Source organism: Balaenoptera physalus (genome assembly GCF_965194825.1).
Source record: "Balaenoptera physalus genome assembly, chromosome: 10".
Lineage (NCBI taxonomy): Eukaryota > Metazoa > Chordata > Mammalia > Artiodactyla > Balaenopteridae > Balaenoptera > Balaenoptera physalus.
The window spans coordinates 13050938-13076595 of NC_138889.1; the positions used below are offsets into that span (position 1 = coordinate 13050938).

The 25658-nt window shown below is 48.0% G+C and overlaps 1 protein-coding gene across 6 annotated transcripts in view; it reads right to left on the reverse strand.

The window, feature by feature from the left end:
• GRIK4 (glutamate ionotropic receptor kainate type subunit 4) overlaps positions 1-25658 on the reverse strand; it is a 448540-nt gene that overhangs the window by 177017 nt on the left and 245865 nt on the right. For 3 of the 6 annotated variants that reach the window (XM_082410871.1, XM_082410868.1, XM_082410873.1), the window contains exon 1: positions 1333-5553. The exons of 1 other annotated variant lie outside the window; for it this stretch is intronic. In XM_082410871.1, the coding sequence (XP_082266997.1) occupies positions 1333-1798 (466 nt within the window). In that variant the 5' untranslated portion in view covers positions 1799-5553. Of the gene's footprint in view, positions 1-1332; positions 5554-25658 lie in introns of those variants that run through there. 2 more of the 6 variants (XM_082410870.1, XM_082410869.1) reach the window with 1 other exon arrangement.

The following is a 25658-nucleotide window of genomic DNA, read 5'->3' on the forward strand; positions in this document are numbered from 1 at the left end:
GGAAGAGCAAGGATCCTATACAACAAGAGCACTAAAGACGCTGTGAGACAGACAGAGAACCCCTGCCTTCCTCCCGTCCTGCTCTCTTTGGATCCATACAATATCCTACCAATTGTACTTAAGCCAGTGTAAATGTGTTTCTTCTGTTGCAATATTAATAACCCAGATGAGAGCATCACTGGACCCACAGGCAGAAGACCAGATGTCTGACATGTATATTTAAGCGAGTTGTTCTTTAGTTTGGTTTGCTTTTGCCATTGAGTGTCATTAAAGGTTGAAATGGGCTAGAAAGGGAGGAGATGGGACTCCAGAGCCTTAGGGAACGGAGGCCATCATCTCTCTGGGCTGAGGGTCTCCCCCTCCTTCCCTCTGACCTGGAGTTGTTCATCTCCAGCTTAGCTACAAGCCACCACCCCATTAACCTGGAAGCTCATCCTGTAAAGTCATCAAAGTAATACCAGCCACCCACCAGAGAAGTGCAGGGGAGGTGGAGTGGATGGGACACTAGACTTGCAGGGTCGTGATGCAAGTTCAGGGTCCAGGACTTGCTCAGCCATTGACTAGCTCTGGGGTTGGGCAAGTTATCCAATGTCTTTGAGCCTCAGTTTCTTTGGTAAAGTGGGAATAATAACACTTAACTCTCTGGTTGTTGGGAGAATTAAAAGCAGTGTCCAGCACATAGGAGGGGCTCCATAAGTGTGACTGGAGTGACCTACTGAGTATGAATGTGAAGCACTGCAACTCACAGAGGATTTTCCTATATTGCAAGTCATTTAAATCTCACAATGACTTGCAAGATTTGCAAAGTAGACCTTAGCGTTCCCATTTTACGGATGAAGAAACTGAGGTTAAACAGAATCACTGACTTGTCCAAAGTTACCCATAGAGTGAGTGGCTGATGTCCAGCCCAAGTCTCAGCTTCTTCCCACAACGCTGCCCTCAGCAAAAGAAAGCAAGACAGGAAACAGATGTGCCATGACTATGCTTCCCTGGGGCTGGCTGAATCTCTCCTTTCTTAATCCCATATAAGGTTTCATTCAGGGATCGGTGTACAAAATGTCCAGGAGATGAATGAATCAATATATGAAGGAATGAATGAGTGGGTAAATGAAGGAATGAATGAATTCCCTGTCTTAGTTCTACTCCACACATGATTTGCAACAAAACCTGGGATCTTGTCTAGACTGAGCCCTATAGGGCTTCCTGGTGCATGTTTCTCTTCCTCTCTTGGGAATATCTACATCACAGGCCCGGCGATGGGTGAGGCTCACACCACCAGCCCCTCCTCTGCCAGCAAGGGAAGCAGAGGGCAGCCCTGCCCATGCTACGTACTGGTTTCTGCAGTCTCGTACTCGCTGTCTCTGAGAAGCTCAAAGATGTCCACTTCGACCTTGGCCTTGCCCAGCCTCTCGGGAGCACGGTTGATGCGGTTCTTGGCCAGGGTGATGGACAGCCGCTCCCCTCTGCTGCACTCCATGGGGTCATCCAAGATAGCAGCTGTGGGCAGGCAACCACATGGACACAGTTGGTACCCTCTACCGTTACGCCTCCTGCTGCTCCAGTCTTCCCCCAGTGCCGCCTTCCACCTCCACCCTGCCATCCTCAGAACTGTCCCCAGAGCAAGTCCTCTGCACGCTAAGGGTCTAGGTTTGTAGCCAGGTGTAGCAGTGAACTCTAATGTGGCTAGCCACCTCAGGAACACTGTAATGCCATGGCAGGCCACCAGGGGCCCCACCTGTAAGAGGTCCCCAGGCTCAGGCATAGCGATACCCTTGGATCTAGGTTTACCTGCACACATGGGCACACGTGTGCAAAGGGAGGGAGGTGGTAGCAGTCCTTTGAAAATGGTATTCTGGGCATATGAGAAACTCTCCTTGAGGTGATCTAGGGTTGAAGAAGGCCGGGTTTGAGAGGGAGACCTGTGGTATCAAGGAGCAGCTGCAGGGTCCTGCTGAACGCTGGTTGTCCGTGCTCTGACCCCGATGAGACACGTCACCTAGTGAGCTACACAGTTCCTATGAACTTCTGTCCTCACTGAACATGGGGAATAGTAAGACAACCTCATGGCGTTGGTGTGAGAATTCAGTAAGACACTGTATATAAGTGGCACACCATCAGAATTTAATCAGTGTGACAATCAGTGTGAATGGTTGGAGTGGTGTGGTACCAATAGCTGCCCAACTCCTGGAAGCAGTATTAAGGATACGTGTTAACCTGAGTTCAAATCCCAGCCCCGCTTCGTCTTAGCTATGGGGCCTCTGTTTCCTCACTTGTAAAATGGGGAGACAGCCTCTTCTTCGGGCTCCAGTGAAGATGACATGGATAATGCGTGGGAAGTGCTCAGCGCAGTATCCTGTGCACAGCAGACACTCAGTAAATCTAGCCACTGATATCATTCATTCTCTCGGTAGAGGAAGTTACACAATTGAAAATCTCTGCACAAAAACTTGTACCCAGGAGTGTGGGTGAAGGGATAAATTAGGAGGTTGGGATTAACATATACACACTGCTATATATAAAATAGGTAACCAACAAGGACCTCCTGTATAGCACAGAGAACTATACTCATTAGTTTGTAATAACCTATAGGGGAAAAGAATCTGAAAAAGAATATATATATATAACAGAATCGCTATGCTGTATACCTGAAACTAACACTATATTGTAAATCAACTGTACTTCAAATTAAAAAAATAAAAATATGTCATAAAAATAAAGTTACTCTGTCTAAATAATAAAAAAAAACCTTGTATACAAATGTTCCAAGCAGCATAATTCATAATAGCCAAAAAGTGGGAAAACCCAAATGTCCACCTACTGGTGAGTGAATGAACAAAAATGTAGTATATCTATACAATGGAATGTTACTCAAAAATACAGCGGAATGAAGTGCTGATGTATGCCACGCATGGATGAACCTTGACAACATTACGCTCAGTTGAAGAAGCCAGACACAAAAGATCATGTGTTGAAAGATACCATTTATATGAGATGTCCAGAATAGGCGAATAGAGACAGAAAGTAGATTAGCTGTTGCCCAGTGGCAGTGGCGGTGGTGAGTGAGGGAGCTGGGCAGAAATGGAGAGTGACCACTAATGCACATTGTGTTTTTTGGGGGATGACAAAAATGTCCTAAAATTGATCATGGAGATGGCTGCAAAACTCTGTGAATACACTAAAAAACGTTGAATTGTATACTTTAAATGGGTGAATTGTGTGGTATATGAATTATATCTCAATAAAGCTGCTACAAAAATAAAGATCAAGCTTATCTTGCAGAGGCTGAAGCCGCAGAAGAGCAACACAGAGAATCAAACCGAATAGATTTCACTGACATGTGACCCTTGAATCTCTGTGGCTGGTATGGACAGAGACCCAGTTTCTGCGCCATCTTTTCTGTATAAGGTTCCCATATCTCCTGTGACCCATTTTCCAAACCAAAACCAGGACACAGAATATGACAAAGCACTTTTTTTCTGATTTGTGGATTTATTTATAGGCATAGCCTTACTGAACAATAGAAATTAGATTTCATTTACACGGGTTGGCCATACATGGGGCCACAGAGGTGCATCCCAAGAACTAGGCAATAAAGTAGGCTTCTGTGAGTTAAGTAGCAAAGTCCATGCACACCTGATAGGATTAGCCCCCTGAGGGAATGGACAAAGGACGGGTAAATGTATGACTGAAGAGCCCAGAGACACCTACAATTCCTACCCAGGTCACCTTAGGGAAGCAAGACCAGAATGAGATGATTACTTAGGAAGCAGAAATGTGAATAATTACACTGTGCTGTCCCAGGAAAGGAAGACTTTAGGAACAGAAGGGAAGTGGGGCAGCCCAGAGGAGCGATTCTCAAATGGTGTTCCTTGGAGGGCCCCTGGGTTCCTTCAAGAAGCAGAGGGGAAGGCTGAAGGGAGGTCTCTAGCCCCACACCAATTTCAACCAGCACAACTCCACATCCATCAGTTTTAGATATCGGAGTTCTCCAAAAGACATGTTGTGGGAAAAAAAAAGTTTCACTGTTAAAAATATAATAGAAACCATCAGCCCAGCGCTGGAGCATAGAAAAGAGACATCTGAAGTGTCAGGAATTGGCAGTGCCATCCTGCATGAGTCACAGGAAAGAGGCACCGGGTCCATGGGATACTAGCCTCATGTTAATAGGTACACATTTATCCAGTGACAACGTCAGGGTAAGTCCTAGTGGACTTACCTAGTCTCACTTACTGTCTGCAACAACTCTGTGAGATAAGGGTGTTATCTGTGTCATCCTCACTTGGAGATGAGAAAACAGAGGTCACAGAGGTCAAGTGACCCGCCCTCGTTCACAGGGCTGGTGAGTGTAGAGGAGGGAGGGGATCCCAGGTCAGTTTCATATGGACCCTGCATCCTTAACCACAGGGCATATTCCTTCTAAAGAAATTCATCTTCCCAGGGGTTTGCTGCTGAGAAGGGAGTAGGCTAGGTAGGTGTGTCTTAGGCAGCTCACACTGCTATAAGAAAACACCACAGAGTGGGTGGTGTTTATTTCTCACGGTTCTGGAGGCTGGGGAGTAGGAGATCAGGGTGCCAGCATAACTGGGTTCCAGGGAGGTCCTGCCTCCTGGTTTGCAGATGGCTGTCTTCTCCCGATGTCCTCACACGGCAGACAGAGGGAGATCAAGCTCTCTGGTCACTTTGAAAAGGGCACTGGGGTCTCACCTTCAGGACCTCTCCTAAACCCAATCACCTCCCAAAGTGGGGAGGGATAAATTGGAAGTTTGGGATTAGCAGATACAAATGACTTTCTATAAAATAGATAAACTACAAGGTCCTACTGTATGTATAGCACGGGGAACTATATTCACTATCTTGTAATAAACCATGATGGAAATAAATATATATAAAACTGAATCACTTTGCTGTATACCAGAAATTAACACAACATTGTAAACCAACTATACTTCAATTAAAAAAAATAGGTGTGTGCTATGGACTGAATTATGTCCCCCCAGATTCCTTTGTTAAAGCTCTAATGCGTGCATTAAGAGAGATAGGACCTTTAAGAGGTAATTAAGGTTAAACGAGGCTGTAAGACTTGGGCTCTGATCGCTTAAGATTGGCGTCCTTAGAAGAAGAGACATCAGAGAAGGTTCCCTCCCACTTTCTTCCACCCCCAAGGCAGGAAGCAGGCTGTCTCTAGGAACTGACCCTGCAGCACACTGACATCAGACTTTTAGCCTCCAGAACTTGAGAAAGAAATGCCCCTTAGTGAAGCCATCCAGCCTGTGGTATTTTATTATGACAGCCCAAGGTGACAAAGACAATGTGCTAATTAATATAAACCCTCACACGCAGGACACCAGCCAGCCAATGTGACACCACACGATGAACTCACAGAGCGTCACCAGACACACTTTGAGACAGAGGGATCATGGCCGGGGGTGGGGAGAGGGGATGGCAGGGAAGAGAGAATGTGGGAATGATACACTAAGGGGCACACGAGGTCCCCTCGGTGCTCAGCACTCGGGGCTCTGCCTTCAGAGGCACCTGGCAGGGGCTCACCAACTCACAAAGATCCACAGTCCCGCCCTCCCTTCCCAGCCCCCGTGCCATCCTGGGCCCCACTTTTTCATTAGGTTTTAGGTTTTAGACAATAATTAATTTCTGGCTGGGAACAGCCTCAACTGGGTGGTTGGCTGGCATCAAGCATACTGGGATGAGAATAATTAGGATGACAACAGGAACCGGATTCCAGGGCTGGGGGCAGCGAGGATAAGGTACAGGCTCAGGCCTTCTAGGGACGTCAGAGGACCATGTCCCCCACAGGCATTACCGAGCAGCGCCCCTGCTGTCCAGCCCTCACCTGCGGGGCCCGGGGGCGAAGGGGAGCCGCTGGCACAGGACTGAATGTGCAGCCGCTGCTCCTAACCTTCATCCCCAGGCCTGGCTGTCGGGCCGGGCCAGGATGCTGAGTCCCCAGCCGCTGCCTAAGGAGGGGCCACGTCATCTGGCACGTCCCCCAGCCCTGCAGACAAGTCAACCTGCGGCCACAGTGAGGCTGGTCGGGGCTGGGGGTGGTCTGGCTCTGCAGCAAAGGCCAGGCTGAGACGGGGAGACGTGTTTAGGGACCAGGGTCTGCCCCCTTTCCAGCCATGGGGACTCTGCAATGACTCTTCCAACCCACGTGGACTCATAACTCCTTCCCGCCCAGGAAGCCACGAGCCCTCACATTTCCCTTGGCCTTTCTCCCCACGAGCCAAGTGCTTTACCCTCTGCTGGGACCTCTCTGAGTTCTAAGGCTCGTGCCAAGGAAAGGGCGGCCTGTTGACTCTGCCCACCTCCACCCAAGCGTCCCTCCATGTTCTGGGCCCACACCTATATCCACTCTGGAGAGGATGCCTCCCCCAGGGCTGGCAGGATGGGGCTGCCCACTGGGGTGCTTTCTTACTCACCCCTAGTGGTCGTGGCCATGACCACCCAGGGGAGGATGTGTGATCATTGACCCGCTCAGACCCCTTAGGCCTCCCCATGGTCTGAAGGGTTGGTCCCAATCGAGCCTCCAGGATGGCATCAGGCCCTCCACACCTTTCTACCCGTGGCACCCCTTCCATCTCCCTGGGGACAGCGCCTCTGAGCTAGGACCTGGGCTGACCTGTTATGTTCCCTCCTCCATGCCTCTACTGACACTGGCCCTGCTTCTTATTCCCCCTCTCCCTACAAGGCCCACCTCAGACCACCTCTTCCAAGAAGTCTCCCCTGACTCCCCAGCCCAGTGCTCTCCTTGGATTTCCACGCACCGCCTTGGAGGGGTATTTATCTTTCCATTTCTATGTGAGTTTCCTCATCTAGCTTGTACGTTAAAAGCCCAGAGCGATCCCTCCTTCCTTTGAAACTCCCCAGATTCCCCATCCCACATCAATTCCCCCTTCTTAGAACACTCACAGAAACTTCTCTGTACCTGTCTTCAGACAGTAACCACTTCTGACTTTCTATTATTTATTATGCCTATTTGTCCATCTTTTCTCCCCTAGACAGCTGGCTCCCTGAGGGCGAGGACCGTGCCTTATTCATCTCTGCAACTGTGCAATCCCAGATACATACACATTGAGCCCTTAATGAATGGTATTGAGTGAATAAATAATGTAAGGCCACTGTATTCTCATGCCCTACAGCCAGGAGCAGACACTGCGCCCGGTGCAGTAGGCATTAGACTAGGCGTGGATTGGGGGCAGCTCCTGTGCCCGGGCCTGCAGGGCAGAGGACCTGTGCGGAGCCCTCCTTCCCAGGTTTGGGGCTTTCCTGCTCTCTGCTCACCTGTGGCCATCAGAACGGGGCTTGCCTTCCCTCCATAATTTCTCAGCAGCCCACAAGTGACCCCTCAGATGCAAAATCAGCCTCCTTAATCCCTTGATCCTTCCAGAGTCCCGCTGCTGAAGATTTCGAAGCACTTCGATAACTCTTACCTCTTTAAGGGCAGGAATAAAGAGGTTTTACTGGAGAGGCTTTAATAGGCAGTATCTATAACGCGCCTACAGCTGTTAGAGCCCCGTGCTAACAAGAAGAGGAGGCGATGTGAGCCTCCAGGGAATCGGTTGGCTTTGCTCCCAAGCCAAGCCCCGGGCTGCTTGCTCCCTGGGGCCCCAGCCCCTCACCATCACTCATCGGGCATCTCACTCACCTGTGTCCTCCCAGTGCCTCTCGTTTCACCCCTGTTGGTCCCAGTCATCTTGCTGGAGGCAATCGCACCACTGTGCAGGCTGCTGCTCTCTCCGCAAACTCACACCCTCCTCCTCACCTGGGGGGCAACACGCATCGTATCCTTGTCCTCTGACATTACAGAGTATCTGTTTGCTGGGGCTGCCATAACAAAGCACCATGGACGGGGTGGCTTAAACAACAGAAACTGCTTTCCTCACAGTTCTGGAGGCTAAAGGTTCAAGACCAAGGTGTCGGCAGGTTTGGTTTTATTCTGAGGCCTCTCTCCTTGGCTTGCGGATGGCCGTCTTCTCCTGGTGTCTTCACAAGGTCTTTCCACTGTGCATGTCTGTGTCCTAATCTCCTCTACTTAGAAAGATATCGGTCATGTTGGCTTATGGCCCACTCATACGACCTCACTTTAACTTAATTACTTCTTTAGAGACCCTACTTCCAAATACAGTCACATCCTGAGGTCCTGGGTGTTGGGATGTTAACAGATGAATCTGGGTGGGGAGGGACGGTATACAATTCAGGCCATACCACGGGCCTTCACCTCTAGCCACTGCCCACTCTCACCTCCTCACTCTCAGTCCACGGGCTGGCTAAACCGAGGCCGCTCTCGGTGAACTGCCTCAACTTTGTGCCCCGACCTCTTTCCACTGGGCTCAGATGAGGGGGGTCCTGTGAGAGGAGGTCCCCAGGCCTGGCTCTCTGCCTCACCACGCCTCCCTGCTCTCCTTTATGTTCAGTGTCGGTCCCAGACCCACTCATTCCCCTCCACTAAAACATGGCCAGAGCCCTCCCCTCCCATCGGGGCCCTCCACTGACCACACGGACCAAGCATGTCCCTCCAGCCCTCCCTTTACCCCACCTGCAACTCGGGTCAGGCTTCTCCAGTGATGGATCAACGTTTTCTAACTCTACCTCATCCCACCCTGGACTCTCCCTCTGTCCCCACCACCCACTCAAACTGTACTCACAAGGCAAATAACCTTCAATAGCCCATTTCTGCAAAACTGGTGGACACGTTTGATTCCTTGTCTTATTACGTCCCGAGCTGGCATGACTGTTTGTACCTGCCACGTGCTGTTCAAAGAACATCGTGTGCATCACCTCATTTAATCCTCACACAACCCTACAGCTTACTGTCCCATTTTATAGGTGAGAACACTGAGAAAGAGGTCGGTTAAGCAACTTGCCCAAGATCACCCAGCTCTTAACGGCAGCCTTGGTCCAGCCCATGAGCCACTGGACCACGTCATCAGGTCGCCTCCCGGGTTCTCTTTGCATCTGAGGGTCCCCGGTGTTCTTTTGTGCCTGAGACCCTCAGCTTCCGTGGCTTCCATGGCACGACACCCCTGGGACTTTCCTCCTACTTCTCTGCCCATTCTCTCAAGGTACACTTCTCCCGCCTGACCTTTAAATACCGGGGAACCCCAAGGGGCTGTGCAGAGCCCTCTTCTCACCTCACTCCCAGGCGCTTCCTAAATGATCTCGCTCACGGCCACCTCCATGGGGGTACTTGACTTATGTCCACCTGCCTGATGATCCCTCCACGCAAATGTCTGACGAGGATCCCAAATTTAGTAAGACCCAGACTAAACCTTCTCTCTCTCTTCTCTCCTACACTCTCCCTGTTATACTCCTGAGTTTAGTTAACAGCAGCACCAGCTACCCAGGCATCATGGCCTCACCCCAATTCCGCACCTCCTGGTTGCTTCTGATTTTCCCTCCTCAAGATTTCTCAAATCACTCCTTTCCTCTCTGGTCTCAACACTGCTGTTCTAGTTCAGTCCTTTCATTTCAGCGATTTCACTGCAACCTCATAACTCTCACTTTTTATTTTTTATTCTTAATGTTTTGATTTTTATTTATTTTTTTAATTGAAGTACAGTTGTTTTACAGTGTTGTGTCACCAGAGTTTTAACCACCACCCAGCACTCCACAATCACTCCCACACACAGCTGCCAGACTGATCCCTTTAAGGTACAAACCCTCGCTTTTAGCTTCCAATCTCCAAATAAATGAATTACTTGATATGGCAGACAAGAGCTGGCTCTAGCTTTTGAACCTTATATTCTGCTTCTCTGCTCATCTGTCTCCAGCTTCTAGAAATACTGAACCACCTAACTCCTATAGCACCATCTAAGGTGCGCGCACGCACACACACACACACACACACACACACACACACACACAGTGCTGCTGTGTGCCAAATACTTTAGCTCAATCTCCTCCTCCTGCTTCCTCACCTTTGCTCACTCACCACTCCTACTCAGAATGAATCCGCAGCTCAGACCTCCCCTCCTTCTGGAAGCCTCCTCTGAACACAAAGGTTGATCAAGTGTCCCAACTATGTGTATTCATAGAATCCCATGCATCTTATACTCTAATTATCGGTTGAGTCTTTAACTTTCACTCTTTCATTTTTTCTGTCCCCAGTGCCTGGCACCTTGCCTGATAACACTTTATCAGTGTTAGAGCCAAATTTGTTTCGGCTTTTGAGGAATTTTATGCTGACTTCTATTCTTCCAACAAAATTACTATTCTGACCCACACATATATGGGCAACTTACTTTGACAACAAAGGTGCAGTGAAAAAAATGGGTTTTTCAACAAATGATGCTGGAAAAACTGGATATCCATGTGTTTTAAAAAAACTTCAAACCCCGTCTTATGCGATATACAGAATAAACTGTCTCATACTATATACAAAAATTAATGCAAAATGGATCATAGACTTAGAATTATAAAACTTCTAGAAGAAAATCTTTGTGACCTTGAGTTAGAAAAAGATTTCTTAGATGTGATGACACCAGAAGCAAAATGCATGAAATTAAAAATTGACAAACTGGACTTCATCAAAATTTAAAATGTCTGCTCTTCAAAGACACTGTTAGTAGAATGAAAAGATAAGCCACAGACTGGGAGAAAATATTATATGCAAAGCATATACCTGAAAAAGACTTGTATCCAGAATATACAAAGAGCTCTCAAAACTCAACAATAAGAAATCAAACAACCCAATTTTTAAAGATGGGCAAAAGATTTGAACAGACGCTTCAACAAAGAGGTTATATAGGCAGCAAGTAAATCTGTGAAATATGCTCAACAGCATTAATCATTGGGGAAACACAAAGTAAAACCCTAATGGGATATTGTCAGAAACCCATTAGCATAGCTAACACTTAAAACCTCAACCACACCAAGTTGGTGAGGAGGAACTGGACCTCTCATATGCTACTGATGGGGCTGTAAATGGGGTATGACCACTCAGAAAACCATCTGTCAGTTTCTTGAGAAGTTAAACATACATCTGCTGTATAATTCAGCCATTTCACTCCCAGGTATGTATCCAAAAGAAAAGAAAGCACTTGTCTACACAAAAATATGTAGACAAATGTTCATAATTACTTGATCCAGAGCAGTCAAAGACTGGAAACAACCATCAACAGGTGAATGAATAAACAAACTGTGGTCTCTCCATACAATGAAATACTACGCAGCAATAAAATAGAATGAAAGAAGCCAGACAACAAAGACAACATACTGTATGTTTCCATTTTTATATATTTCTAGAAAATACAAACTAATCTGTAGTGCAGAAAGCAGATCAGTAGTTGCCTGGGGCTGGGGCTGGGGTAGGAAGGAGGAGAGTGAAGAATGAAAACGTGACACCAGGAAACTCTTTTTGGGTGATGAAAAAATTCTCTATCTTGGTTGTGGTAATGGTATTTACAGGTGTATGCACGGCAAAACTTATCAAATTTTACACTTCAAAGTATATGCAGTTTATTGTCTATAAGTTATACCTCAGTTTTTTTTAACATCTTTATTGGAGTATAATTGCTTTACCATGGTGTGTTAGTTTCTGCTGTATAACAAAGTGAATCAGTTATACATATACATACATCTCCATATCCCCTCCCTCTTGCGTCTCCCTCCCACCCTCCTTAACCCACCCCTCTAGGTGGTCACAAAGCACCGAGCTGATCTTCCCGTGCTATGTGGCTGCTTCCCACTAGCTATCTATTTTACATTTGGTAGTGTATATATGTCCATGACACTCTCTCACTTCGTCCCAACTTACCCTTCCCCCTCCCCATGTCCTCAAGTCCATTCTCTACGTCTGTGTCTTTATTCCTGTCCTGCCCCTAGGTTCTTCAGAACCATTTTTCTTTTTAATTCCATATATATGTGTTAGCATACAGTATTTGTTTTTCTCTTTCTGACTTACTTCACTCTGTATGACAGACTCTAGGTCCATCCACCTCACTACAAACAACTCAATTTTGTTTCTTTTTATGGCTGAGTAATATTCCATTGTATATATGTGCCACATCTTCTTTGTTACCTCGATTTTTAAAACACGCTTTTATGAGAAAAATATTACTATTCCTCTGGCTCCTTCCTACCTTCTCCCTCCCCTCCCCCTCCCCTTTAGCAAATGAAGCATCTTAAACTCTGTGGTCTACACCAACTGCCTCCAATTCCTCTGCATCTTCTCTATCCTGAGCCTCCACCACCTCTGGATTCACCCTCATAAATCACCAAGGTTCTCCTTCCTTGGTTTTCAGAGTTTTGAAGCTCTCTGAGGCACTTGTGACTGGAACCTTTTTCTTGGCGTCATCTTTTGACATCCGTGATATGACACTGTTTTGATTTTCATTCTGAGCACCTTCACCCCAACCCCCTTCCCTAGCTCCCTTCCCTTCTATATAACCCTAGTTGTCCGTGTTCCCCAGATCTCACACTCTGGATTTAGTCCTCAGTTCATTTTCTCTTCATGTGCACTTTCTCCCCTTGAAGAATTAATTAATTCTCAACTATCAGCTTTATGCAGATAACCCCAGAATCTCTATCTCCAAGCTCAGTTTCTCATCTACACATGAGACTCCTGTTTCTGGCTGCTAAAGGAAAACATCCCCTTGGAGATCCTTCCAAACTCCATGTCCCAAATGTAACCCTTTATTTTTCATAGAATGGTGGGGGGGTCTCTCTGACTTCCCCGTTGCAATTAATAGCAGCAGTTTCCCACATGCCATCCATGTCAGAGCTGTCTTGCACGCCCCCCATCCTCCAGCCACTCTACCTGCTCAGTCACTAAGGACCGCTAAGGGATTTGCTTCCCATCCAAGGCTTTCTTTCTGTCCCCACTGCCGCCACCCAGCCTCTCTCCTGCAATTCCCCTAACCTGTTACCTGCCTCCAGTCTCTCCTGCACTCATCCAGCTACTCCACACTGCAGATTCACCTGCCTGGCCCCTATCCCCTGCACAATCTGGTCCCCACCTGCCTTTCCAGGCTCACATTCTACTAAATTCTTTGACCACCTAGTTAACACCTAGGCAGTCCTTGCTGTCACTCTGCCCTGTGTCTTTTCTCCGGGTGGTCTCTTCTTCCTGGAAAGCTCTTAGCTTTTCTTTATCCACATCTAAATCCTACCTAAATGATGCCCCACTCTCCTGCCCACTCCCACCCTGCCCCTGGCAAGTGCTGGACTGCTCTAGCCCGGCTGATTTTGCCCTTTTCAAATCCCCCGAAAGCGCTTATTATCTGCATCATTCATTAAGCATGTAATCTGTGCTTTGTAACTGATATAAGTAATGCATCCATTCATTCAATCATCCCTTGATTAATTCCTCAAACACCTATTAAATGCCTAACTTAAGCAAGGTACTAGGTATATAGAAAAGGATAAGATATGACCATAAACGCAAGTGGCCACAACCCAATATGGTATGTGATTGACAAAATCATACCACACTCCAGCCATAAGCCACTCAGGTGCTCACTGTGCTGGGGACTCACAGACAACTAAGACCAGGTCCTTGGCTCTCAAACCTTTGGCCCCTCCTGGGAGTTGGCAGGGGTGCTGGGAGAGACAGACCTTTACTGTAAAATGAAGTCAGTGGTTCCATAGAGAGAATCACAGATTTCTAAGGCAGTACAGATAAAGGAAAACCAACCTCTTCCGGGTGATGGAGGGAAGTTTTAGGGAAGGCCTCATACATTTATCCAACACACACATGGTGAGACCTACTACCTACCAGGCACTGTGCCAGGTTCACAGAAGACGCAACCTTGAAGGAGGCACGTGAGTTTCCCTGGAGAGGCAGGGCAACGAAGCGCGTTCCCGTGTGGGGAGCCCCCAAAGGCATGAGGAAGCCTGGGTTGACTGGCTCAGCTGGCACGAGGGGCCCGAGCCCCTGGCAGGGGAGGCTGGACAGGCGGACAGGAGCCTGAGCGTGAAGGACCTTGTGTGTCACGCCAAGGAATTGAGACAAAACAACAGGAGGATTTTCCACAGACAATGACGTCATATTTGCATTTTAGGGTTATCACTCTCACATCATAGTAGGTATATTGGCGAGAGTTGAAATGGGAGCTGGGAAGATCAGCTTGGGGGTGATGTTAGTAGCCCAGGAAAGAGAAATGAGGCAGGTACTGAGGGGCAGGGCGATGAGGATCAAAGAGGTGGGGCAGATTCAAGCGAGATTCAGGAGGTGGAATCAAGAGGGGCAGCTGGGAGGAGATAAGAAGGGCTCTGGCTTCACTTATCATTTAGATGGTGACATCGCTGACTCAGATGAAGAGTAAGGGGAGAGGAAGGCTGTTCTCTTTTGTTTCTGGAGAAGGGTAGGAATGATGAGTTCGGGGTGGTATTCATTAAGTTTGGGGTACTGTGTTGAGCAGCAAAGTTGCTGGCCTGGCTTTCCCGAGAACCATCCAGGCTGGAGACACAGGGTTAGGGTGGTGATGTCAATTTGGATCCGGCATAAGGTGGAGAGTAAGGAGAGGAGAGGGACAAGGCTAGGACCAAGGGACTCAACATCTGGGGAGAGTGTGGAGGAAGAGAAGTTGATGCAACAGACAGAGTCAGAGTGGTTGGGATAGAGGAGGGAAGGAGGATGGACGTCAAGTAGAATAAGGACTAAAAATTTTCCATGAGATCTGGCAATCAGGAGGTCACTGGCGATACCAGCAAGAGCTGTTCCCATGGAGAGGTGCGGGCAGTGTTTAGGTGGCCGCAGGTGAGAAGTAGCTGAGAAGTGACTGGAGTCAAGCAGCTTGTCTTCAAGAAAAGGAGAGCGATCAGGGCAAGAGGTGGAGTGAATCACATTGCCCAAGGGAGGGTCTTCAATTCACATGAGAGGGGCTCAGAAGAAGGAGCCGAAGGGGAGGGAGAAGCTGATGATGTCAGAAGAAAGGGGCCACTTTCTGAAGCAAGTCCTGCAAAAAGGCTGGTCAACAAAGAGCCTGAGGCACAGGTTACAGGTTCACCTGGGCTGGGAGGCGGGACAGCAGGGAAGGGGGAAGGAGGCGGGGCTGAGACTGCTCACTATCTCCCTGGTGTCCTCTCCTTTTCTCCCTTTTAATAACAGAACACCCCGGTGTTACCTGGACCCCTGGAGGCCCAACTACAGATTCATTTCCCAGTGTCCTCTGCAGCTGGGGGAGGCCAGAGCTGAATTCCAGCTGTCAGTATGAGTGGACGCAACCATGGCACTTCCAGGCCATCTTGCCCTGGACTCTCCTTCCCTTTCTTGCTGGCTCAAATGGTGACAACAGGAACATGAGGAAACTACATGTTGATGACGGCAATGCTGCTCTGCCTCTACGACCCCCCGCCAGCCCTGGACCACCACCTGCCTCCAAGACCCTTCCATCTTTGAGCTACTTCATTTTCAGGTCTCCTTGTTATTATAGCTCAGCCTAAATTCTAACTCGGTGCCATCCAATAGAAATATAATGCAAGCCACACATGCAGCTTTAAATTTTCCAGTAACCATGTTGAAAAAGTAAAAAGACACAGGTGAAATCATGAAATTAATTTTAATAATATATTTCATTTAACCAAAAATTCCAAATATTACTATTTCAAATTCTAATAAATATAAAAATCACTGAGATATTTTGTATTCTTGATTTCATACTAAAGCTTCAAAATCCAGGGTATATTTTATACTCACAGCACATCTCAATCCAGACTAGCCACGCTGCAAGGGCTCCGTGGCCAGCGGCTACCATATTGGACAGCGCAAGTCTACCTAATACTAATAGATGGAGCTTTAGACAGATTTGGGGGGCGAGGGCATTGAGAGAGACTGAGCTTGAGCTTCTATTTCCTCTGAAAAGAGGTAAAATAATCACTTTCTGAGCAAGAGTGACAAAGAAGGGATGGGTAGTTTCAGGTGAAAGCTTAGAATAGGTGCTCTGAGATGTAAATGTATTTCTGTTTGGGCCCAGTTGAAATGAAGAATGTTGGTGTGTTTCTGCAAGCGGCCTCGGGGCATGGACAAGAGCAGGGCAGGCAGACATCAGAAGCGTCAACAGTAGGAGTTATTAGGTGGGTGGGCAGGACGAGGGGACAAAGGAATTGAAGGCTCTTACAGGAGCGTTAGTGAGGTGATGGGCCGTGGTCTTTCCACTTGATGGGAAAGCCAGTGAAACCCAGAAAAAGTTGTCCAAATGGTTTGGCCCAGAGGGCCTGAGGAATACGTGGGGCACTTGGATTGTGAACATATGGAAAAGCATTGAGAGCAAGATGGTAAGAGCTAGGGGCAGAGGATGCTGTTTTCAGACTGCGGGATTTTGAAATTAAGGTTTTAGAGGCAGAAGAGGACTAAGAGTTGCCACAATCCAGCGTGTGGTTTAGACAGTGACGTGGAGAGGGAGAAGGTCACTGGAAGGGAGGACGCTGAGGATCCCCGAGGCAGTGGCACGAGAGGGAAGGATCCACGGGCACTGAGGATGACCAGGGCGAGAGCCAAGGTAGGATGAGAGGAAGGCTGTGAGCCAGGAACCAAAGCCACAGATGAGAAAGGCAGGCACTAGGTGAGCGGAGGCTTGTCCTGGGGAACAGTGGTACGGGGGGAGAGCAGGTAATTACACCTGCCTCTCTTCTGAGTGAGCAGTTGCCTCTGGAGATGGCTGGAAGGGAAGCACTGCGCCTGACAGGTTTGGGTTCTAGCAAGTGGAGGGGGGCTGTGTGATGGGCTTGACATCTCAGCAGAACTGGGGCTCCGCGTCAAGCTGACACGGACGTGGAGGGAGGTCAGGAGGGGGTGTCGGAGTGGAGGAGGTAGCACAGAGCGTCAAGGGGGAAGCATCGGAGGGATGATGGGCGCTGGGGTCTGCACACAGCGGTGCGGAGGGCTGCGTCCTGGTACCGCGCGACTGCTCTCTGGGCTGGGAACCCTGTCTCCCCTTTGCCGGTGTCCTCCATCTCACTCAGCACAGATCCGGTCAAACGTTAGGCGTATGTGCCTTCCAAACTCAATAAAAGACTCGATCCTAATGCGTGTTAGCTGTCACACGTTCCAAACACGATTCGCCTTCTGGTCCATTCCTTAATCCTTCATACTCCCACAGTTAATAAAAGGAGATGACCGCCCGGAAAAAAATGTATGAATAAAGGCCTCTGTAAGGTCTCTGCACACCCTACTGATATTCCCAGTTAACCCGAAGCTCTTCCTTTCTCTCCCTGGATCTTGCCACTTCCCTCTGGGTTGTCTTTGGGGAAGGAGAGTCCCCTTGTGTTCACATGGTCACAGGTCTGCGGCAGTTCCCCTGGCCAGTTCCGGCTGGACCAGTTGCAAGACTGTGGCAGGGCAGTGCCCCGCACTGCCACACTCAAGGCTCTCTCTCTGCACACAGCCAGGCGGGGGGACAGAAAGAGCGGACCGGAGTTGCCGTCTGTCTTCTGTAACAGCTGCTGGTGACAGCCTTCCGGCCAAGTTACAGGATAGAGCGGACTGAAGGCAGAGGGCTGGGGAGTGATGGGGGATGCTGAGAAACTTAGTGGGTCTAGCTTGTACAAGGATACCAGGCAAGGTCTGCTTTTACTCCAGAGGAGACTGAGCCCAGGTCAACTTCACAGTGGTGGGGCGGGGGGGGATTCAATTTGATGAGCCCTTACTGAACACCTATCTGACGTCAGGCACTAGTGGGGTAGATGCATTTGAGAACCCAAGACATAGAGGCATGAAGCAGCCCTGGCCCCTGTTCTAAAGACTCATTGATTAGCTGGGAGATGGTGATGGGGGCAGCGGAGGAGGGCAGAGAGCACAAGCGATGTGCTGGGCAGACTCTGAAAGGTGAGCTCAGCTGGGCAGCTGGCAGGTGCCACCCACAGAATCCGTGCTCCTCTGAGTCACCACTGTTCCATGCTGTCTGTGACTCACCTGTCAATTTCCATCAAATGATGTCACCATTGTTCCAAGTTCTTTCCCTGACTCTAGGGAGGGAGATCCTAAGCCATAATTCCACTGAGGGGTTCTTATCTCTACATTTTACCCAAAGCTGTGATAAATGAGAGTCGTGCCCACCTGAATCCACAATGCTTGTCACCTCCAATCAGAAATGGCAATTACGATGGGAGCTAGAAGTCTGACACATCTGGTTGATACTAATCTCTCTTCCACCCAAGCAAGTGAGAGGTAAGGACAGATAAGAACTGTTTTGAGTTCTTTGCAAGAATATGGCTAGAAAAATCCGAAGGGCCATTACTTTGATTGTTTCCACCTTGGAGTTATCCGTCTCTTTTCCCAGGAGATCAAAGCACAAGTAATAGATCTTCTCATTCACCGTCATCATCCCCCTGGGAAAGAGTCAGAACAAGATAGAGAAATTTATCCAGGAGGACATGGGGTTAGAGCATCTAAGCTAGGGCTCCACATGGGAGAAGTGCTCTGTTGAATACTCATTCACCAATTTATTTGAAAAATATTCAGATAATGTCATCTTCTCTTTCGTGTTGTTTTCCTAAGGTGGAAGGGAGGAGATTCGTACCAACAAAATGCGTCAAAATTCGAGCTCACATTGTAATGACTGTTTCTGACTGGGGAGGACAGTCACTGTTCTGTGTGCTGGGGAGACAAAGTCCTCATGGAATCTACATCTAGAATGTAGGTAGGAACTCTGCCTCACTGCCTCTTCAGCCTCCCTGAGGCTGGCACCTCCCTATCACCCTGCCTCCCTCATAATCTGCACAAGTCTAAACATCCTTTGTGACACTTCACCAAAACCAACATCTCTTGGGTCTCTCTTCCCTCAAAACCCCATATCATGCACCGTATTTCTCTTGGAGACTAACTCGCTTGTTAGCTGGTATCCATGGGCACCTCAGGGTGTCCCTGGGGAATCATGTGTGCTGGGCTTTGTGGAGGGACAGTGAGGAGTTGGGGTGGCCCCTTCAGGGAAGAGCAATGGCCCTGGCCACGTGGAGCCCAGAGGAGCAGCCCAGGATGGGGAGGGGAGCTCTCCAAGGGGAGGGGAATCTGCTCAAGTTCTATACCAGAACCCAGCAGACCACGTCTTGTTTTTCTGGGCAACTTGACACTGACTGGCTGAGTTCCCTAATGAGCTGTTTTGGGCTGAAAGAGATACTCAGCGGCTGTTGTCAGCATATTTAAAATGCATAGAAGGACAAAGGAAAAGAAGTAGCATTAACCTGCAAGAGATAAAAAGCAGTCCCATTCCGATGCCATATGCCACAGAAGTAAAAAGCTAGTAAATTTAATTTAGTATAAACCAAGCAATTACCCACTTTAAAAATTAAGGACTGAGACCACAAACCCAGTAAACTTCAAATCTTTATAATGAGCAGTTTAATGAGAGAGAAAGGAGAGAAAGCAGGAGAAAGGAAGAAGAAAAAGGCAAGAGGAAAGAGGAAGGGAAAGAGGAACGAGAGAAGAAAGAGGAGGAGGGGAAGAAAGGGGGAGGAAAAAGAGACACAGGATTAGCAAGACAGAGCGGGCGACAGTGAAAAACAGGAGGGAAGAGAAACGGAGCATGTGCTTGTCCCCAGAGGGATTTCCCGTTCTTGGGGTCTTCTGAGTCTGTTGCTAAAAAGATTTAAAGTCACAACTGCAGGCACAGATGGCGACAAAATCTTACCCTGCGGAATGGAAAATATTCACTCCTGTTTTTTTCTCTCCATCCCCACAACTGCCACCTTAGTTTAGAGCAGGATTTCTCAACCTCGGCACTACTGACATTTGAGCCTGGTAATTCTTCGTTAGAGGGGGCTAGCCTGGGCATTGTACAAAGTTCAGCAGCATCCATGGCCTCTACCCACGAAATGCCAGGAGCGCCCTCCCCAGTCGTGACAACCCGAAATGCCTCCAGAGATTGCCAGGTGTCCCGGGGTGGGGGAGAGGAAAACTGCCCCCGGGTGAGAACCACGGGTTTAGACCATCATCATTTCACAAGTCCACTCTGGTCCCTGAGAGCTGTCCCTCCTTTCAGAATCTTGCTGTTCCGCCAACCCTCTACATAAATCCAGAAGAGGAATTCCCCCAGGGCCCCACTTGGAGGGGGTCACTTCACTATTCAGAACCACTTAAGAGTATCCCAGTATCTACTGAAGACAAAAATAATACTGGACACTCACTATGCGTCAGGTTTTGTTCTAAGCACTGGAAATAGGCTGGTGAACGGGGCCGAGACCCAAACTCTTATGCTCTAGTCGGGGAAGGCAGATAGTGAACGTGATAAGGAAGAAATGCAGGATAATTTCCGATAGCGAGAAGTGCTGGAAAAAAAAATAGCATCTCAGGAGAGGATGATGGGGGTGGTCAGGGAAGGTGTATCTGCAAAGAGGCATCATCTGAGCCGAGACCGAAATAATGAGGAGGAAGAAGCCATCAGGGAGAGGAAAGAACATTCCAAGTTGAAGGAACAAGAAAGAGCTTGGCAGCCATTGGAGTGCAGTGGCTGGAGTGTAGTGAATGCGGGGAAGAAGGAAGGAGGAAGGAAGAAGAGGGGGACAGAGGCGTCGTATTGCCTCCTGGGTCATGATGAGAAGTTTAATTTTATTCCAGTTGCAATGGGCAGTCACCAGACGATTGTAAACAGAGCCCAACTCCCTAACCTAACTCTAGGCTTCATAATCTAACCCCTAACCCACCCCACCCCCCTTAATCTGCTTCTACTCCTGTACAAAGCTGAGTGTGCATACGTCTCCCCCAAAGGATATTACAACACAGACTGCCTGGTCCCATTCCCAGAGTTTCTGGCTCAGTACAGGTCTGGGGAGGTGCCCAAGAATTTTCAGTTCTAACAAATTACCAGGATCTGCTGACACTGCTAATCCAGGGACCACGCTTTGAGTAGCATTCTCTGAACAAACTTGACTGCTTCTGAGATGTGTCTTCAACCATGTTATTTTCGTGAGGAGACGACCCACAAGTCTATCCCTCCTCTGCAATCTCTGTGTATCAAAATCTCAGCCATTCTTCAAGGTCTTGTTCAAAAACTAAGTCTCACACATCCCTTCGGTTATCACCCCAGGCAAATGGACCACTCCCCCTGTCCAACCATCATTCGGACACCATCTGTAAGTGACCTGCAGTACACATATTGGTGTGAGAGCCTCGACTTCCTTCTAAACCAGGACTTCTTCCAGGGCAGCGTCCTCATCTTAATAAATCGGTTTAGAATCCCTCTCTCTTTTCTGTTTTGAATGAGGTGAGCTATAATTAAATCAATTACTTATATAAATCACTAACACTGTGTCTTCTTTTTTACCTCACATTCATTTGGACGGCTATTATCAAAAACAAAAACAAAACCCCCCAAAAAACAAAAACAAAAAATAATAGGTGTTGGCAAGGATGCAGAGAAACTGGAACCCTTGTGTACTGCTGGAGGGAATGCAAAATGGTGCAGCTGCTACGGAAAATAGTACGGTGGCTCCTCAAAAAGTTAAAAATAGAGTTACCATATGATCCAGCAATTCCATGCCTGGGTATATATTCAAGAGAATTGAAAGCAGGGTCTCAAAGAGATATTTGTATTCCCACGTTCATAGATAGCGGTGTTATTCACAATAGCTAAAACATGGCAGCAACTCAAGTGTCCATCAACAGATGAATAGATAAACAGAATGTGGTGTAGACATATGATGGAATATTGGTCAGCCTTAAAAAGGAATGAAATTCTAAGACATGCCACAACATGGATGAACTCTGAGGACATTATGCTAAGTGAAAGAAGCCAGACACAAAAAGACAAGTACTGTATGATTCCACTTACATGAGATATCTAGAGTGTCCAAATTCATAAAGACAGAAAGTAGAAAGGTGGTCGCCAGAGGCTAGGGGAGGAGGGAAATGGGGAGTTATTATTTAGTGGGTACAGAGCTTCAGTTCTGCAATACGCAAAGAGTTCTGGAGATGGATGGTGGCAATGGTTGCAAAACACTGTAAATGTACTTAATACCACCAAGCTCTACACTTAAAGATGATTGATATGGTAAATTTCACGTTATGTGTACCTTACCACAATTAAAAATAATTTTTAATGGAAAAATGGGTCTTCTTTTGTAGTTTACAAAGCACTTTCACACATCTTATCTCATTTGCACCTTTTAATAATCTAGAGGATAATAGTAAAATATTAGCATTCCCATTTTATAGATGAGTAGTAAGAAGCCCAGAAAGATCAAGTCAACTCAAGGACACGCCGCTGATGTGTTGAGGGATTAAAACTAAAAAACAGATCCTTTACTACCAATATGCTGTTCAGTATATTCCAATGCTTTTCTTAGAATGTTCTGTGTAATACATCACTTCTTATGTGCTAAGTGATGTATGAATACTAGCTGGCGAGTTGGGAGGAAGGAAAGAAGGCAAGGAGGGAGGAAGGGAGAGAAGGAATTATTTGATGTGAGGAAGATGCCTCTCTCATGATTTAGGGAAAGAGGGAAAACCAGTATTTGCTGGATGTTTCTACGTCCCTGGCAGTTTGTATATGTTTTTTTTCTCTTAACTTTTACACACCACAACCCTATAATGGTGGGTGATATTTTTATTATTTTTAAAAATTTTTATTATTATTATTTTAATTTGTAGATGATGATAACGAAAACCAAGTGCTTAAACCACCTGACCACTTTAACCTCTACTTTGAATCCAGGCCTGTGTGACTCTGGGCCCAGGCTCCCACTACTGGGAAACACAGCCACCTCCATGTTCTAGAATGATCTGGTTAACACACATTCCTGTCCTCGGTTAGCAGTCAACTGATTATGTACCCAACTCACTCTCTTCCTCCACCACCACCCCAACCAGAGCACTTATAATTCAAAGAGATGCTTTCCTGAAATGTTCTTCCCTCTCAGCAGGCCCTCTGACCAGCCCATTCTGCTTGGGCTCTCAGGGTGAGCGGAGATCAGGCCTGTGGGAGTTTCTCCTTCACTCTCCTTTCCTCCTGGCTCACACAGGCCTGTGCACCATCTCCTGCAAGACTGGTTGGTCCCTCCTCTTTGTCACAGGGCTCACACCCCCCGGGGTCTTCAAAGGGGGCAGGGAAGCATCATACCCAGGCAACCACTCCTTTGTCCCAGCCCTTCCCCTCCCTCAGGAAGGAACACACCACGGAGACCAGCACTCCCCACTCCTGGGCCCGATGGACCAGCAGCAGAGGTACGTCCCACCAGGGGCCCGACTGCTGGGCAAGGTTCCCGGGAAGCCCACTCTCTCAACTCACCAAGGCATCTCACACCACCCCTTCCACGCCAGCTCATTCCCCCAGCCCTGCCTCCAAATAGTCTGGTACTTTGGAGCTGCCCGAGTCAAAGGCATCCCCAGGCTGCCCTGTTGTAAGAATGTGGAAGGATCTGAGTCCCCAGTGATTTGAAGCAAGGGCTCATCGACCCCTGCGTGATGAATTTGGTTGCAAATGTGGCTCCAGCCCCTGATTCTCCATCAGACTCTGTCATCTAGTAGCTTTCATTCCTCAGCATCCGGAACTGGTTAGTCTAGCAAATGTTAACCCACTCCATGAATCTGATGGTAATGAGGTGGACTTTCACTTTATTTATCATTAGAGCTGGCAGACCCAAAGGGTAATTTAGTGTTTGAAAAGGCCGCTTTTAAAACTTTATGTCAGGGGATGCATTGCCAAATGCACCCTAATAACTGCATCATTATATACAGACTCAAGTCTATTTAAATTCACGTTTTATCCCTGTCTATAAAACATAGGGATATGTATGGAGTCAGTCTTTAATCTTCAAAATAAATTTATCCTTCTTGTTTTTCTCCCCCAGTCAGTCCTCCTGGCATCTGCAGAAGCTTGCTGGGGGTTTGATCCTGTCTCTCTCAGGCACTTTTCAGCTTCTGTCCATCAAAAGGACATTCATTATTCAGCAAGCCTCCACCACATGCCCACGGTGCAAGCAGTGGAGATGCAAGATCGACATATTCATGGTCCCTGCCCTCAAGGAGCTTAGAGACTTGTATGGAAATGGAAGCAAACAATTGCACGATGAATGGCCGTGAACACTCTGTCCCACTTTGTTTTTGTCCATAGCACTTGTCAACTTCCAACGCACTCCACACTTCCTTGCTTATTTGCGGTCCCTTGGTCTCTGCTGCAATGTAAATCTCCGTGGGGCAGGAATTGTGTCTGTTTTGTTTTCTGCTAGGCTCCAGCCCCAGCACAGCACAGAGAAGGCACTCAAGCAATACTTGCCAAAAGTGGGCTGTGTCAGTGCCGTGTAGAGGTGCACGCAGAGTGATTCTGGGGTGCTGGGAGGGACTTCCTCTTTCTGGGGAGTTGCCTAGGAAGATTTCACAAAGGATGGCACATTTAAACTGGGTTGTGAGATACAAATTTGCTTGTTGGAGAAAAATTCCTAGTCCACGGGCACAGAGAAATGAAAACAAATCATTCCTATAGCTGGGATTTGGGGTCACTGGAGAGAAGGGCAGAAAATGAGACTGGAGGTATTGGTGATGGGGACGGGGTAGACTGTCAAGGGCCTTGTAAGCCATTTAGAGAGACTTGAACCTTATATCAAAGGTACTAGTTGAGAAACCTGTAACAGCATCTTTAGAGCTGGAGAGCAGACCCCCCCCAGGTGAAGTTTCTAGTTCCCTGACGACTCTACCAGCACAGGTGTCTGCTAGGCCTATGTAGTAGTCAGGCCCCAGACGGCCCCAACGATCTCTGCATCCTGGTGTTCACACTCATCTTCTAATTCCCTCCCACACTGTACTGGGGTTGATCTGACTGATAAATAGCATGCCGCAGAAGTGATGGAATGTCACTTCTGAAACTACCTTCTTAGGTGGGTCTCTCTCTCTGTGTGTCTCTCTGTCTGTCGGTCTCTCTCTCTCTCACACGCCCTTCCTGCTCTGGGAAAGTGTGTTGTGTTGTGAGCAGCCCTATGGAGAGAACCACATGGCCAGGTGCTGAAGCCTCCAGCCAATAGCCGGCAGGGAACCGAGGTCTGTCCAGGTCCACATGAGTGAGCTTACAGATGACTGCAGCCATGGTCAATATCTTGACTGCAGCCTGGTGAGAGACCCTCAGTCAGATCCACCCAGCTAAGCAGCTCCTGGATTCCTGACTCTCAGAAACCATGTAAGACGATAAACATCGCTTTAAGCCACTGAGCTGGGGGTGATCTGTTATGTAGCGGTAGATCATTAATACAGCCTAATTCCCCTCCAAGAGCATCCAGCAACCTCCCACCTTTGGGACAAGACTGGAGTAGAGATGGAGGCTGTCACTTCTATAAAGAGATTCCTAATGAGGTCAGGCAACAAGGAAGGGGAGCTCCAGCCTCCCAGGAAGTCAGCTTCCTGCTGGGCTGGGACAGACATCGGACAGCACTCTCTCCAGCTCTGGGGCTTGCAGCTCCCGCAACCTGGTGCTCTGACTCACATGAGTCCCAAAGATGCAGCAGGGAGGTAAGCATGCAGCCTGTCTCCTGCTTTACTGCGTCCCCCGCCACTTAATTCATGAGCTCAGAGGGTATTGTGGCAGCATCTGCACAGCAACGACAGAACAGATGACTCAGGACAGGCTCAGTTCCCGTTGAAACAATACTCAGAGGCTAGCCTTTCTCTGTCATGTTTATTAAGTGTTATTAACTCTCTTAAGAAGGCCTCAGTGCGCAGGTTCACAGTCAAACCAAGGTGCCCTCTCAGGGAAGTCTCCCCGGCCTGACATCACACCACA